At 44.7% G+C, this 17,665-nt stretch overlaps 1 protein-coding gene across 1 annotated transcript; it reads left to right on the top strand.

The window, feature by feature from the left end:
- Window positions 1-1,256: 1,256 nt before the first annotated feature.
- zfp36l2 (zinc finger protein 36, C3H type-like 2) lies at window positions 1,257-4,922 on the top strand. The gene is made up of 2 exons (XM_041947016.1): window positions 1,257-1,569; window positions 1,788-4,922. The coding sequence occupies exons 1-2, from the start codon at window positions 1,480-1,482 to the stop codon at window positions 2,988-2,990; spliced, it is 1,293 nt and encodes a 430-aa protein (XP_041802950.1). The 5' UTR covers window positions 1,257-1,479; the 3' UTR covers window positions 2,991-4,922.
- Window positions 4,923-17,665: the final 12,743 nt, after the last annotated feature.

Genomic DNA, 17,665 nt, shown 5'->3' with positions numbered 1-17,665 from the left:
AGGGACTGTGGCGACTGGGTGGCTTTGTCGAAATGACCAAAACATCTCTAAACATGGATGCTTCTCCGCGCCTGGAACTCCGCTTTATCCTCCCTGAGAAAAGAGGAGCCATAAAAGATCATTTCTCTGCTATAAAAGTATGACATTATTACAGCCAAATGGGCCTGAATGTAAAGTGAAGTCTTGCTCCAGCTGTGCTCAGCAGGTGGCGCCCCAGCCTCTTCAGGTCACTTCCCATTCTGCTCTCATGGGGGCAGTGTTGCTCTGCTGTACCGCATGAAAACCACATTCCTGCAGTCTGGGCTCTGAGACTGGGAAAAACAAGTCAGGGTTAGGAACTTAGAGGAGAGGTTCACAAAGATTTAACCAAAGTAAATCCATGTTTTGTTTGTATTGAGTCAACACGCTGTGCTTTAGGAGTGCACATTTCTAATCTTAAGGTGAAGTTTACTTTTGAGACAATGCAAAAGTGGGTCATGTGACCACAGCAGGCATTAACATGGCTATTTTTCCATGTGTAGTAGACTGGAATAGGCTGCTGTTGCACTGTGGAAGTTGATTATGCAACCAGTGGATTCTAAAAATTGTACTGCACTCTGCCTGGACTCCTCTCCGCTCATACTTGTGGTCTCACCCCATCCACAGGGAGAGAGAGCGAGAGCGAGAGAGGGAGAGGGAGAGGCAGAGTTTCCTTCCATTACAAATACATGTGTCAGCTTCCAAGTGTGGTGGTCCAGAGGCTAGAGGGGTGGCCTTGTCACTGGTAGGTCGCTGGCCCAAACCCCAGGACCGAGCTGGGATGCAGGGGGGAGGGGGGACGCCGTGAGGAAACATTTCCAGCCGTGGAGCTTTTGAGCAAGGCACCAAGCCCCCCCCTCCCAGGTGCCAGTGTGTGCATGGTTCATTTGCTGGAGAACAGCCTGTATGCATAGTAGACGTCCCTGGATGGCTTCACATTCTTTCTCAGCGAGAGTCAACCCCAAAAAGCAAAACCAAACTTCCACAAAATTGGTTGTGTGATTAAAAGAAAAAAAAAGTTTAGAGGGGGGTGTGAGGAGAGGGGGGGCGGGCATGGGTTGGATTTCAAGGCGTGGTGTTAAAGAATAGGCGGCCAACCGGTGAATGGAAGTTTTTTTCTTTTCTTTTTTTTTTTTTTTTTTTTGGAGAGGAGGAGGCGGCTCCTCGCAAAAGTTTGCAGGGACTTCAGCTCGCCCCTCCCTGGCCACCGCCAGGCATTTATAGCCATGCGAAAAAGCCCGAGCGCACAGTGAAGCACTCTGGCTCAGCGCTTCTCGAGGGGAGGACATAAAGCCACCTACAACTCAACAATACAAACCTATCCCCCCTTTTTTCTTCTTCTCCTTCTTCTTCTACGGACTTAAGCTGCACGTAAACTTTTAAAGCAACTTTTTCCACAACCAAAACCAGTCGTGGCACAAACTACCGCCCGTCGCATTCAAGGATCCTGGTCGGTCCTCCATGAAAGAGGGAGTGCGGCAGCAAACTTGGGGAAAAGAGATGTCTGCGACCGTCTTGTCTGCTTTCTACGACATGGACATGCTTTACAAGGTAAACGTTTGACACGATGTGCTGTTTTTTCCCTGTTTGCACTCATATCGAAGCGCAGCTAGCCAAGCGTGATTGAGCTTCAGAGGGGGGAGCATGTGTTCAGCTGCAACAAGTTGTAACGCTGCAGGCAAGCAGTCTTAAACGCGTCATGTGGACTGAACAGTCTCAGGATTTGTGCTTGAAATGCATCGCTAACTCGCGTCTTTTCCTTTCCACAGCAAGATAAAAGCATGAACATGAACGCCCTCCACATCAACAGCATGCTGGACAAGAAAGCGGTGGGGGCTCCGGTCACGACTCCGGGCTCCAGCGGCTCCTTCGCGCCGGGATTTTTCCGCAGAAACTCGACCAGCAACGTGGAGGCGATGAACAACGGCAACAAGTACTCCATGGGCTCCTACGGCAGCCTGAAGGAGAACACGCCGAGCAGCAACAGCAGCGCCACGGCTCTCATGAACAAGGAGAACAAGTTCCGCGACCGCGCTTACAGCGAGAACGGAGACCGGGGCGTGCTGCAGCAGAAGCCCGGCTCCCAGATCAACTCCACCCGCTACAAGACCGAGCTGTGCCGGCCCTTCGAGGAGAACGGGTCGTGCAAGTACGGGGAGAAATGTCAGTTCGCTCACGGCTACCACGAGTTGAGGAGCTTGTCCCGCCACCCTAAGTACAAAACGGAGCCGTGCCGCACCTTCCACACCATCGGTTTCTGCCCGTACGGCCCCCGGTGTCACTTTATCCACAACGCCGACGAGCGCCGGCCCGCTCCCGCCGCCAACGCCAACGTGCAGGCGGGGGAGGGCAGGTCGGCCCGCGAGCTGTGTGGCTACGGCCACAGGGAGGTCCTGCCGCCGCAGCAGCTCGGCTACACCCAGAGGGACAGACCAAAGCTTCACCACAGCCTCAGCTTCTCCGGCTTCTCCATCCACCACGGAGTCGAGTCTCCCCTGCTCGACAGCCCCACTTCCCGGACCCCGCCGCCACCCACCACCGCCTCCTCCTGCACCTCCGCCTCCAGCTTCTACGAGGACGTGCTTTCTCCCAACTCCGTGTCCTGCATCAACAGTGCCTTCTCTTTCCCCGGGCAGGACTTAAAAGCCTTGCTGGCCCCCCTGGCCGTGCACGGCCCCGGCGGCTACGCCAACAACCACTCCACCGGTGCCTACTACGGGAACATGCAGAGCAGCGTGTGCCCGCCCTCCCCTCCGACCTACAACATGAGCCACTTGCAGGCGCTGCGCCGCCTCAGCGAGTCGCCGGTGTTCGAGCCTCCTCCCAGCCCGCCAGACTCGCTCTCTGACCGGGAGAGCTATGCGAGCGGGTCCCTCAGCTCTTCCGGGAGCCTCAGCGGCTCCGAGTCCCCGAGTTTGGACGCTGGAAGACGTTTGCCAATCTTCAGCAGGCTGTCGATTTCAGATGACTAATCACGATGTTTTGTTTTCATACGGATTTATGGACGGGTCAGGCAGGGTGGTGGAGGAGCCCGGGGGGTGTCAGTGAGTGAGGTAGACTGTCCTTCAAGCAGAGGATCCCGGTTAAGCCCCCTCACCTCCGGCCCTCCAGCCTATTTCAGCAGCAACCACCCTCCTGAAGTGCCTTTGAGCAAGACAGTGAATCCCTAGCAGCTCCAGGGGTGCTGACCCTGCTCTGACCTCCCTGGAGGGGGGCAAGAGAAGAGAATTTCACCCACAGGGATCAAGCTTCATACAGTTTAAAGTGTCCTTGACCTGGCATTAGTTTAGTTTTTTTTTTCCTTGTATGTAATATAGCTGTATTAAAACTTAGATAGCAAACAGAAGGCATTCCATCAGTGCCTTGCCCAAGGGCTCGTGGCAGCCCCCTCTCCTTTTGCTCTATCAGGCAAGCCACACTTTTCCTGGGATTAGATGTGTGGGTAACATGACTTGACAAGAAGAAGAGACTGTAAGCGGTTTTCAGATTTCCTCCCATCCTGCCAAGAATATGCCTTTACTCAAAGTAACATTTTTTTTTCTTTATCAAAGCGTGTTATTTTTTTCTTCTTCTTCTTTCCTCTCTGAAAGCTTCAACTTCCATTCCAGATCTGTCCTGTCCCAGCGCCACCCAGTGGTTCGTTTGGTTAGTCTAGTTTGTTGCTTGGTTAAAAAGCACTCTTGAGTTGGGTTTGTTTGGGGAAATCACTGCTGATGGTTGAATATATATTTTTTTAGCTGTTTTTGAGTGATTTACATAGCTGTGCATAACTGGCTATGGACTATTTAACTTATTTATTATCTTGTGAAAAAAGTATAGGCTACATTGGTAATTTGTGTCCATACTGTATTTATCAAGTATGATGAAGCAATAGATCTATATTCTTTTATGTTTAAATTATGATCGCCATTATTAATCTGCATAAAGTGGAGTGTATGTTCTTTTCACAGTAATATATATATTTTGTTTTTTTTCTCCTTTTTTGTAACTTCACTTGGTTATTTTTATTGTAAATGAGTAAAAAAAATCTTAATTTAAGAGAACGTATGTGATATTTATTTCATTAATTTTGTTTCCTTGTTTACGTTTATTAAAAAAAGTTTGCGTGATTGCTGTTTGCTCCTGAGGTTGTGTCAGTGCTGTAGAAGGCTTTTTTTTTTCTTTTTCGAGGATCCCTATTTAGATGTTTCTGTAGAATGTATAAACAATGTGGTTGTACAGACCGTCCAAACCTTACTTCTTTTGTTGATCTAGATCAGACTTCAGTGACAAAGAACCCAAGTCAATAAATTAACCAAAAAGTATTTTTGTTTTCTCTCTGTTTGCACGAGGTCACACTGTGATTCCAGCCACGTGCTAAAGAATGTAGCAATCCCTTGTGCCCCAGTATTATTGTGTAGTGCCTATGGGGTTCACCATCTTGACATGCCTTAAAATTAACCAAATAAAGTATTTTTCCTACATGGCATCTTTTATACACAGGTTGAACTGAATGTAGTGTTGGATTCTGAAACTTCTTTTTTTTAAGGTTGTTACCACTCAGACACTCTGACAGAAACAACCGTAACCTTTCTAAATCCCCATTCCTCTTATTTCATTTCCTTTTGCTCAGTTTTTCTTTTTTTTTGATATTGAAATCTAGTCTGAGTCTTGAGTTTGCTGGAGAGGGAAGTGGATGAACACGTTTGGTTTGTACATAGTAGGTACAGGGGGATGCGCACTATGTACTTTTGACTACTTTATCAGAAGTAAAGCTTTTTGAATGTAACAAAAAACGGACAAAAAGACAACGAGAGTTGTAATATTTTTTGGGGGAGTCAGTTCACTACAAATTGAGTGTGAGACTGTTAACTTTGTACTGTACATTTTTTGTAGTTCTCCCAATAAAAATCATTTTGAAAAAGCTTCAGACTGCCGCTTGATTTCTTACACATTTGAGAATGAAGATGAAAACATGACCTGCTGATGTTGACGTTGCTGCAGAGAGTGCAGCTGTGGTTCTCACTCATGCTGCCCACAGATGTTACAGCACCACTACTGTCTTCCTCCTCCAGTGGAAAAAGTCTGGAGGCAGGAGGGATGGAGTGTGTCCTGGGTGCAGTGGAGCCCCAGCTGCCTTGTGACACTACTTGGCTCGGGGCCATCAGGGGGGCCTTGCCGTTGGTATACAGTAAAAGCACTGAGCGGTTAGTTTCCAGAGAAAGGCACGACCCTGAATTCATGTCTCCCGTCTTAACAAAAGAGCTGTAGGTAGGCTCTGGTGCAGGGGAAATCTGACTCTGACAGCTCAATATGATCATGAAAAAGCAACACCGCCACAGAAACGGATAGACGTAACTAAACTGTGTAATATTACATAATCTGTAATGCTCTGCTATAGACGGAGTGATGAGCGATATGTCTGCACCATCAGAGGAATGAGGGCTGGAACTTTGAAATGGAAAATGTGTAGGAGCCCAGAGCCACAGGAAAGTCAGCTCATGTGTTGGTGGCTCAGCCTGTCAGGATAAGATTTTAATCTTTTAATATGCAGTGCATTATGATCCCTTTTTCTGACATAACGTACACTGGCACTCACTAAACCTCGTGAAGAGCAGCCACGTGAAGTATATATGAAGAATAACCAGTAGGGGAAGAAGTAGTCAGATCCTTTCCGTAAGAAAAAGTACCTATACCACAGTGTAAACAGACTAAAGTACATACACACACACAGAGGTGGGAAAAAACAGCTCTTTCTGTACATATATATTGGATTATTTGACCTGTTTGGACTTCAAATAGGCATTTAAAGGAGACCATCACAGAGGGCTGCAACTGCTTTTTGTGAAAGTCAAAAACGTTTGAATCCTCTGGTTACATTTTGAACCATGTGTTTTGTAAGTGTATCATATACGCTTTCATGGAAAATCTCCATCTAACTCTAGCTGGCAAATAAATTAGCAAAGTAAAAAGTGCAATGTCCTCCTCTGAAATGTAGGAGAAGACATGTAGTGCAGCAGAAAATGGAAATACTCAAAGAAAGTATGTGAAGTTTCTCCTTGGACCCAGCACTGAGTTGATTGTGGGTCCCACACTGAGAATAAGGAGTGAGGGATGAACATTGAGATGTGTGTTCTGCATGAATCTCTGCCCATCAGAGGCTGATACCACTGAGCGCTGAGGTCAGATAGGCCGAGGTGGACGTATCAGTCTGGAAACTGAACACCAGCTATTAACCCATAACTGATTAACTCTACGGCTGTAAATGTGTTTCTACTATCAGGCAGTTGAGCAGGTAAATCAGGGACAGTGGTGAGTCTCGTAGCTCAGCAGCCCGTAGCCGTCCCCTGCCATGACTGGAGGGTCGTATTCTGACATGTCTATCCCAAATAAAAAGCCCTGGCCTACATTTAGTGTGAAGCCGCTGTTGTTGTGGTGCCTCCTTTCAAAGAACTCCTCTATTCTGTGAAGTTATCGTTGGTAGCAAAGGCATTAAGAAAATAAAGGGCCCAGGAGTCATGTGGTGCCTGGAGTTCACGCCAAGATAAGGCCGGCTGATAAGGGCCCCGGCAAATATTTACCGTGTCCTCAGGATTTCATAATGAAGTGTTTATCAGAGCAGAGCCAAAGGGCAGCACAATGCGCCGGGCCCTGCCAAGTAGGATCTACGTACCTGTGACTCAGTGTGTGTGTGGGAATATGAGTGTGTGTCTCAGTATGTCAATCAACAAACCCACATATAATGTTTGATGAAGTGTATTAACATTCATATATGTTGTGTCTATAAGAGATTAACGTTTCTATATAAGGATGTGTATGTAGTGGTGTTTGTGTATGTGTGTGTGTGTGTGTGTGTGCACGCAGGGGTCTCGCTGGTTAATGGATCTGGAGCTCCTACAATGAAAGGAAACACTCTCTGACTTGTGATTAGGGCAGGAAGAGTCCCACTTCCTGGCCACCACCCATTTCCACCTCTTCTTCGTCCTGCTGTTTTTCCTCCTCCTTCAGTTTCCCTTCTCCTCTGTAGTGGCGGCTTCTAGAAGTTACTATTTGTGTTCCACTGCTGCACTGGGAAGCTCGGCTCGTCCTGGTATTGTTTTGGCATGCTAAGCCCAGACCTGGGGTCAAGTAGTAATAGCACATGCTTTTCAGACTTTGTTTTAGCCTCCATGGGTGCCAGATGGGTGGCAGTTTGCCAAATAAGAAAGTGGAGAGAGGTAGTTAATCATTTTTGTGGCACAAGCCCCAAATTAGACCCAGATAAGGCCAAAATCTTCCATTTGATCAACTTTTCCACAGGTTGTGTTTTTTTGTTGTTGATTCATTAACAATGTAGAGGATTGCAGAGATTTAAGTGAAATCTTCCTATCGTTAATGAGGCATAATTGCTTCTTACGATTAAAGTGAAAGTAAACAAGTCCTGGTTTTAGCAGGAACAGCCCCCTGAAGGCCCTGAGTCACTTGTGCCATAAATCAGCGAAGAACCATTAAAAGTTCCCTCTGTATGCTTATCTGTGATTGTCAACTATGTGACATTATTCTGGATTCACAATGAAACAATGTGTGTGTGTGTGTGTGTGTGTGTGTGTGTGTGTGTGTGTGTGTGTGTGTGTGTGAAACTGGCTTGAAACCCCACCCACTTGGCAATACTACAAGGTTCAAACAAACATGCAGCTGTCAGACTTTCCAACAGCGTCCAATAAGATAAGATGTTCATGTTAGAAGCTAATTTGCTAATTTGAAGTTGAAACTTCAGATTGCAAAGGCAGGTGACATCCGACTCTTTTTTGAGGCAACAGGAAAGCTAATTAAAGACAGGAGGTTGTAAATTAATGGAATTATTTAATTATTGATTAATCATCAAAACAAACACACCCTTGCTCAGTTTTGCTGTGACATTGTTAGTCTGGTATGACCCGTATCTGAGTAGCAGCTAACGGTGGCTAATGTCATCACACCTCAGACAGATGCGTTGCTGTTTTCAGTTTGCTAACTAATGACTCTTCTCCACTACGCTTCTGTTAGCCACATTTAGCACATCGCCTACACCTACGAACATTTGAATGATTTTATCACCTTTAGCACATTATATCTCACCAGGAAATATGTTTGTTGTTTCCTGCTTGTGGTTTCATTCCACTCTCTATCCGGCAGTTCAGTTCATGATGATGTCTAAAGATTACTAATGCACACTTTCATATTAACGATAAATCAATAGATTGCACGTAAGGTGAAAGCTTTCGCTTTTACGGACCAACCCACAGAGAATCAATCATGACTTTGCAGCAGGAAGCTGTTTTCAGCAACGCCCTCCAAAAAAACCTTCTAATACACTCACTTTATGCTACCTATCGCACCAAATGGCAGAACGACAAAGTTATGGACTAACTGGTGAATGTGGTGGAGCTTTAAGCAGCTAAAGAGAAAGATATTTGCATTTTCAGGTGTTGGTGGAGGCCAAACTGGAGCTATAATTCAATCAATAAAGTCAATATTGGCATATATTTGTCAGGTGACCAAAAATGACTCCACCTGGCCGCTAATGTTGCTCCATATGTGAAAATAGGTAACCTTTTGCTAACAAGATCACCACATCCATAACATTCATTAGCTGATAATGCGTCAGTATTGTGTTTGCCACTTGTTGCACTGCTTCCTAGAGGCCGAAACAATCAATTAACGCATGTCTCAGAGCTGAACTGAGGATATCTAAAGTTACGAGTGATGATTGAAGTTTAATTCACAAGAAACAATTCTAGTTCAAAAATATATAAGAAAATATTCTGGATTTACTGTTCATGCTTTTATCTCCAATTATAGAAAGTTTTCACTGTTCAGTAAGCGAAAAAAATGGCAAAAATGACCATATTTTGGTTCTAGGGTGAAAATACAGTAAATATTCAGGTAAAATAAGACTGTAGCATGAAGTTGTTTTCAAACTGCTTCACTGCACCACATTTGGGAAAATTTTATGTTTTTCTTATGAGTGAAAAATATTATTGGAGCAACTGAGTTTGGCAATAATAACATAAAGCATGTCTCTTTGCCTCTGCTTTTATGTACAGTGATTCATTGAAAGCTCAAGCTATCCCCCTTTACCATTTCTGATGTAACTCATCTGTATATGAAACTCTTCTGAAAGTCTGAATACGCGACCATTCTCCCCCCTGTCCATTCACATCAGCATGACCGCTGACAGGAGGTCGGAGATTACATTAGCTTTCAGTTTACCGCTGCCTCTCTCATTGTGAGGAGCTTTATTTTCAGGAAGCAGCCTCCAGCCCCACACTCAGCTGAGGTGACCTCCCCGGCTACCGCAAGGTAAGCCAAGGTAAGCCACAGCGCGCTGATGCTGAATAAGGTAATGTTGTTTGCCCAGTGGATTTAAAGTCCGGCGATGGTCAGAGGTGATGGGGGCTGGAGAGGGTGGAGATGCACGGGGGAGTTGAGGCAGTCGCTGGCTGAGGCCGGTCACGTTTGGCCGGCGCTGCTCGCTCCTCCATGTTCTTCTCTCCTCAATGCCTGCCGAGCTGTAAATATTTACAGTGCATCTTGTGAGAAGCCTGAGTGTTTACCGCCAATGCTTGTGGCTCCTCGGCTTGTGTGTGTGTGTGTGCGTTTGTGTGTGTGTGTGTGTGTGTGTGCGCGTGTCGGATGAGGTACTTCCCTTGGTTTCTCCACAGTTTACTAACACCGGCCCCTGGCTCTTGTTCAGGCCCGGCTCTGAGCTCCATCCATGAATCAACAGAGAGCCAGCGAGCCGAGAGGCGGTCGCACCTCACTCTACCTTCCCTGACCCCAGCGAATGACACAGAGAGAAAGATGGGAGAAGTGTTTGTTTACCTCGCCCCACCCTGTATATGAGGTTGCGGCACTGACATCACGTCTTTGTGGGTGGAACATTCTCATAAAACATGTTTTCTTTACTCCTTTCCCAATGTAAATAATACAGAGGGTGTAAATACCATTAAGGGCCCGGCCAGGCCGTTTTTAGGCAAGCAGCTCTGTATAAGGATGTTTCCAGATTCACGCAGCCCAGACTGAGTGCACGGGCGGAAGTTTCACTGTGGTATGGTCAACGAGGTACACACGTATGCTAACCTGACCCGGGTCTAATTCTGTCTCTTGCTGCCTTATTTCAGAGGTCAGAATATTCTTAGCTGCCCTTTAATCTGCTACAGAGACCATGATAAACTTACAATACAAGATAAGACACTGTTACACTGCCCACAGTGCAGAAAACCTCCCAAATCCATGCATGAAAAAGTTAATTATGTGACGACAACTGGAGGTTCTAAAAATAACATAATATATAATGTGCATGAACTGCCTTCATTATGTAAAAATAGATTTAGTAGTGTTGTAAAAAGCAAACTTCCACAAGCTCTTGATTTTCTCTTAATTCCACTTACAGTAAAACATAAATCTGTCCATTTTTCCCATTACTTTGTCACAGAACTACATAAAGATGACAAATGAAATGTTAAACCTGAGTAAATGAGCAAAGAAGCATAACAAATGCTTCCACAGAGGACACGCGGTTTACTAAATTAGCTAATAAGGATGAGAATCATGTGAATCAGACGCTGTGACCTTCACAGTCATCAGATCTGAACCCGGTGGAGCGCCTGTGGCCTCCAGCATCATCACCAACGAGCCAAATGAGGGAATATCTTTTGCAAGAACGGTGTTCGTCCCCTCAGCAGAGCGCTGAAGCTGTATATTCATCTAATTTACTGTGAGACATCAGTTAAAAGATGTCATGGCCTGTGTTTGCTATTAAAAAATGTTAAGTTTCATGAAATCAATATGCTGGGCTTTGGGCTTCTACTATTTATGGTTTTATGACTATTATAGATGTGATTATTATATAATGTGTGCATCACATACTGATTTTAAAAGAAAGTTTATTATTTCTGTAACTTTAAACAGTGGTAAAAGTGTCCACAAGTGACAATTAGAGGATATTAGTAATAATAATAATGCTAATAATGCTAAAACATAGCATAAAAGTAGCAAAAGTAGAGCCTCAAGTCAGCAAACTAAGTAATGTTAAGTACACAACAATATCTACCTTAAGCTGGCTAACATTAGCTCTTTCCATACCAAGCAGACCATATGTGTTATTTCCTCTTTTCCGCCCTTATTAAAAGTGAAATATGGCCGGTAGCTCCAGCTGTAATCGTCAATCTATCACATCCATTTTTTCTCAGCATTGAAAACACACGTGATTAGCCGACAACTGATGAGGAAGAGGAGCCGGAAAACAACAATCACTATCTCTGTGCTGTGTGTGTGTCACTCACTCCGCCCGCTCGGCTTTTCGCGGCCCGACACGACGACAGTCTGAAACTCACACGAGCCGAAGGTGAAGAGACGGAGGGCAGGCGTGAAAGTTCTGGGCCTGTGCATTTGAGAGACGCAGCTGTAAAATCTAACATGTCCTATCTAGTTCAGTAAGGGCCTTTACTTAGACCAGGCGCGGCCTCCTGAAGCCGCGATTGGCAGCCCGAGCTCGGAGGCGATAAGGACGCATCTGTGAGGCGAGAGGGTGGGACGGCCGAAGGAGTGAATGCAGGGAGTGTGTGTTGACGCTGCGTGCGTTTGGCCTACTTAGGCTTTCTGACCAATGGTGTTAGAGACAGAGAGCGCCACACATGAGGTCTCGATCGTGATGAATGAAGCTTCACGGTCAGCGCTGTGGTTTGAGAGAGCGGAGACCGGCAGAGGAGGCAGGGAAATTATGGAGCATGGCAATAAGATTGACCTGAGAATATTTAACGCGGGTGTTTATTTGAAGGGGATCTTGGCAGTGAGCACGTCCCTGACTTCTTTTCATTTGCCTTATTACTCAGTAAACACTTTTAAGCATGGAAGAGAATCCCCGAGGTCGGTGTGTGCAGGCTTATGTGAGTCCATCCATCCGTCCATGACTGTGTGTGTGTGTGTGTGTGCGTGTGTTTGTGAGTCAATGTGGATGTCCGTGCACCCGTGCTGCACCGAGTAATTACATATAATCATCCAAAATGTTTATACTGTACAAATAGCATAACTATGCTGACTGAGTCGTGTGGCGGTGCGGGACGGGTATAGCCGGCGTTGTGAATGGGCCCGGCCGCTCCGTGATTAGCCGGGCTCAGAGCCAGGCTCAGATTGTCATGCATCTAGCAGGCCTGCTTACTCTCTTTATGACCACCGTATCCATACCGCACTATGCAAGATATCACGAAGACATGCTGTATAATGTAGTCATCACGCCTCATGGCCATGCTCATAGTAGAGGCCAGAGGAAGGAAGTGTTTTCCTCCATACTACATGAATATCTAAGCCCTGAAAAGCTTTTCCAATTAGACTAATCCAATGGTTTAACGCATGCTTTTTATTAAATCAGGCTTTGATGCACACCTGCCAAATAATAATCATGTTAAATCTGATTTTGGTTTTGATGCTGGTGTCATTGTATGACTCTCATTTTGCATTTCCGTGCTAATGAGCTCCTGATGTATCATTTCCTGACTGAAATGTTATTTTTTTTAATGTTATTTCAGTCTAATTGGAAAACATTATGTTGTTCTCAGATGAAATAAATGGTAGTTGGAAAGGATTTGGATTTCTATTACTTTTTTGTTGTTGTTGTTGTGTTTTTTGAGCATTGTTTTGTAGCTATGCAAGCAGCCTGGTTCTCGGAAAGGCAATGGTCTGTCAATGCCCCACTGTGGACCAGACTGAAATATGTCACCATCTATGGGATGGATTCCAGCGAAATTTGGTACAGGTATCGCTGGTCCCCAGAGGACGAATCCTGACGACTTTAGCGATCCACTGACTTTTCATCTGGTGCCACCAGCAGGTCAGAGTTTTCACTGGAAAGACATTATGCAGAGATGTTCATGTCATCAATTAATCTTTTGATCACTATTATTTATATAATCTTTTCATATGTTGATGTTATGCATCACTTGATATCCATAAGGTAGTCACACTACCTTATGGATTACACATGACATATTACATAAGATTACATACGTTATGAACACTCATGAGTACATCTGAAATAACAAAAAACAAGGTGGGGGGGCGACTCGGGCTCTCAGAGGTAAAGAGTTCAGAGTGCCTTTGAGGTCTGACCTGCATCTGGCAGAAAGTTAAAGAGGGCTAAGGGTCATCTTGTCCCGGATGTGGTGCTGCTGAGGCCATGTGTATCTCTGTGTATCTGTGTGTGTGTGTGTGTGTGTGCTAACACAGGAGGAGGGGTCTTGGTTAGTGCTTCTCGGTCTAGTTGCAGTGCTCTTACTCACGTCCATATTTCATATCTGCGGCTTTCAAACAAAAGCCGTATGTTGATACAATCTGCTGGCCAGCCAGAGGAAATGAGTGTTTGTGTGCTTGCTAATGATGTTTCTATTTCTCTTTCTAATGCGATCCAGTTTTTTCCACTGAGCTCATTAAGATCGCCCTGTTTCATTTCTCAACATAACCACACATCTATTCTTCTTTGGGTCGAGAGTTTCATCATACTTGTGTGATGATGAAAGACACACTCTGGGTGAAGTCAAACCATGTCCTATGATTCAGCATGAGTGCTGCATTTGTTATTGCCAACAGATGATAATACCAGTGAACTGTGCATGAGACTGCGTGCGTCTTTGTTTAGCTGAGACTCCTGGTCGACTTCACTAGGGATCAAAACTGTGATTGGCAGTGATATCAGCTGGATAAGAAGAGTCAATGTATAGAAGTGAGAGGAGAAGAAACATCTGCAGGAGTTGAAGGCACCTTGAGGAAAATAAGAGAAAGAACTGGAGTTGGTGGTGTCACACAATAACACACAAAAACTCAACCCAGTAGAGGTCTTCACGGGTCCTCAGCTCCATGTAACTGAGACCCAACCTAGGACCCAAGCTGGACCAAGTCCACATTACACATTAGCTTTAATCTGATATTTTGACTTTTTACCAAATACACTTATTCACTTTGTTGAAGAGAGTGAGATTGGTGGCACTCCTGGACACCAATCCTGGAGACGAAGCTTGCCAGGCAACCAGCGGAGACTCGAGGAAGTCACTGTGCCAGGCCTCTGGTGCATGACCCCTGCCAATGCAGCGTTGTTCAACACTTCGCTTTTTGTACAGATTAAACAATCTGTTAATTATTGAGCTTCGGAGCTGTCGGTAAGCGGAGTTACCTTTGGACAGATCCAAGATAGCTCTCAAACTAAACTCTGAAAACGTGTTTGGGAATATGAACCATCACAACACACAATATCAACTGACAGGAGTTCCCAAGCAGGTTGATCTGACCACGGTAGTTGAATATAATTATGAAAATACTTTTATCTGTTGGCCATTAAAGACTCATTCAGCTTTTACAACAACTGTTTGCATGTGCGTCCATGTGTAGGACAAGCAAACCCGTGGTGGCCTCACATACCAGAGGTCTCAGCTGTGTTTGTTCACTGACGGAACTGATATTTGGCAGCCGCTGTTTGGAGTTTCACTGTACAAATCTCAGACCTGCTTCCGACCCCGTGTACCCACGCCCCTTCACTCTCTCCATCCATCCTCTGCCGTTGTGGTACAGGCGGATGCAGGTCCTGGAGCTGCAGCAACCAGCCGGTCCACCCATCAATGCCTCCTTTAAGGGTCAGGGGAGCAGGGCTGCAGCACAGACCACCTTTATCTAGCACTCTCAGGACACTCATTCATACACCAGAGAGGGGGAGCTATCTGCAGCAACACACACATACAAGCAAACACACACGCACACACTGAGCAAAGCCTGTGTATGTGTGTACTCGCTTACTCAAACACCATCGGGGAGCGAGAAAACACACCTCCTGCGCTCATTCGCAGACTCCGTATGTGCATCTGTGTCTGTGTGTGTTTTGCATCTGGGACTATGCATACACACACCTCTGTTTACTGTAAATAAAGATAGATTTCATTTTATAAACAAACTCGTGTTTATTTGACTGATCAATCTGAAACTTGTGCTTGTGTGCAGCCATTCAGCAGTTTGGGGTTTTTTTCAGTGGGCACCATGCAGCTGCTTCTCCAAGACGAACAGCAGAGCCGTCAAGTTTACCCAGCAACAGTCAGTCAGATTTCTCAATGGTGAATTTCACTCGAACCATAAAGAATTGGTATTTGAAAGATGAGTCATAACCCCCCTCCCCTGTTAGATTTATTTTTGGGTTGCACACACACACCCACTCACACATACCTCTGTTGTTACCGTAGCTAGTGGAAGTAATCTTAATAATGTCTTGTTTAAAAAGTTGAGTCACCTTATAAACACACAGAATGGCCTCAAATCACCAAACAAAACAGGAAAGTGGATGTTACTAATAAGGAAAAAATGTGACCTAATATTGTAACATAAATTGTGCTTCTTAGTCACACTATATAGAAATAAGCCTAATCATAGCTTGATTTAAGATGCCAAACTGTAAGACGCCACTTCCACTAGCAGGACTCTTTCCTCAGTTTGAAAAACAAAACTTCCGAAAAATGAATTCAAGCCTAAACCAGAAACCAGCGTCACCTGATTAGCGGGTTCAGAGTTTGCATGTTGTAACGCTAACTGATGACAATGATGAACATAATGAGATGGTGAGTCATTAGGCCCGAGGCGTTCAGACTGCTTGGCCCAAATCACAATCTGCCTCTTTTATTCCCATGTGTGTTTGTGTCACTACAGTACAATACATCAGTTATTTACCCAGGGCCAGACCTTATGCAACACTCATTTCCAAGAGAGACTGTTGTGGAAACTCTTTAACCCCATTTACCGAAAGCGAGGCCTGCACAAAGTCACAAGCGTCTCATCAGAGAGACTCAATGAGTGTGGAACAGTGATATCCCTTTTCCTCTCTCTTACGTGATCCTGATTTACAATGCGCAGTAAGCTACAGACTTTTAGTTTAAGAGGGCATTTCCAACCACCACGTCTCCAGACTCACTGATCTAATTGACAGTTAGCTTTCCTTTCTCGCGTACTACACACGCAGTTCGGACAGAAGCAGACAAACGAAATCTTCTGATTTCTAGCTGGCTATCACCGGTTTGGGCTGGAATGAATGAAAACTTCCCTAAAAGGAGCAGGACAAAGCTGCTAACGTGCTAACGCGCTAATGACTGCATCTTTCATTGGAGTAGATTAAACACAGTTTATTCGTTACTCCTGTGTGTTCTGCTGTTGGAAGGATAAAAAGGACACCCTTTATAGTCTTTAAATGCCACGCATCACTATGAATAGAGGCCTGGCGAGCTCAGTTGCGGTTGCTAAGCTGGTCAATGGTCAATTCCAGCTGGCGGCATTCACAATCATATATCACTGAAATAATAGCCTATTGATGGGACAGTACATCATACCGTCTTTGGCTAATATCCACACTCCAGAGGAAATGAGAGGTTTGAGATCTCTGTGCTGATAAAGTGGCAAACTTGTCACTGTGTGTTTAGACGGCGGCACGCTTCTGCTGCTTCCCACTGCAGGCGACCAGGCCAGGACTCGCAATCTAAGCCCCCCTCTGCTGCTGTTTGTTAGCGGCACATTAGATGAACGGTTTATTTAAAAAAAAAAAAAAAAAACCCGCTCTCCTTTTTTTTCATTCGCAGAGAAGTGTATAAAGTCATTCATTACTGGTTAGAGTGTTTTAGCCACTCTCTGGGCTCTGCATTAATTCCTTGTCAAACATCTTGACATGCGAATTCATATTCATAGAAGTAGTTTCCAGCACCGAGGTTGAGATTTACTGATGGGTTATTTTGCTCTCTTGTAAAGCTCTTTCCAGGAGAGGTGAGGCCAAGAGGCAAAATGTGTGTAGACTTTGTGCGAGCGAAACAAGGCAGAGCTAAAGAGGAGGCGACCACAGCTGCGTTAATAGCCAAAGTAATTCTCACCATTTCCAGTTTTCTTTCATTCCGTTACACAGATGTGTTAAACTTTTAGTTACTTTACAACTGTTACCAGAGAACATGTAAAGTCAGATTGGAGGGTTTTTATGTTACCATGAGAAACAAAACAAATCAGCCAATAACAGCTAAATGATATGATGAATCTGATACACTCTGATTTACTATTTCACTGTGACATTGTACAAATATTGGCATTAAAATGTTGTCATTGTGTTTCAAGGTTAACATCTTCTGAATGTCTCTTCTGTGCTCTAATGCATTTCACAAATATCCTGTCTGAATATTTTCCACCAAATCTTTTATCTTAATGCTGCACTAATCATTGTTTTATACTACCAACAGATGAAATGATCAGGTGAAATATGAGAGGGATGGGCAGCTCGTAGTGATAAACTCACAGAGGATTATCACCCACAGTTATCAGAGCTTTTTAGCATCATTCATGCCATGTTTTGGTTTTATGACCTGATCCTGGTTCAATTTCACTGCTCTCATCAGCTCATGTTAGCGACTAGCTGGTGAACGTAGTGGAGTGGTTTATCAGGCGCTCCAAAACATGACCCCAAATATATGCAAATGTTTCTCTGTGCCTGCTGGTTATGTAGATAGGCAAGTGACACAACAACTTTATTAGGTGATAATATGTTAGTGTTGTTTTTTCAGAGTGGCCAAAAAAACCCCATCAATTAATGATGCTTTAAATTTCCAAATAATTTATTATAAATCATAAAGTTATCGCTAACAGATAT

Source organism: Chelmon rostratus, chromosome 11 (assembly GCF_017976325.1).
Source record: "Chelmon rostratus isolate fCheRos1 chromosome 11, fCheRos1.pri, whole genome shotgun sequence".
Lineage (NCBI taxonomy): Eukaryota > Metazoa > Chordata > Actinopteri > Chaetodontiformes > Chaetodontidae > Chelmon > Chelmon rostratus.
Note: the sequence above shows the minus strand (reverse complement) of the source record. Positions and strands in the feature narration are given on the sequence as shown.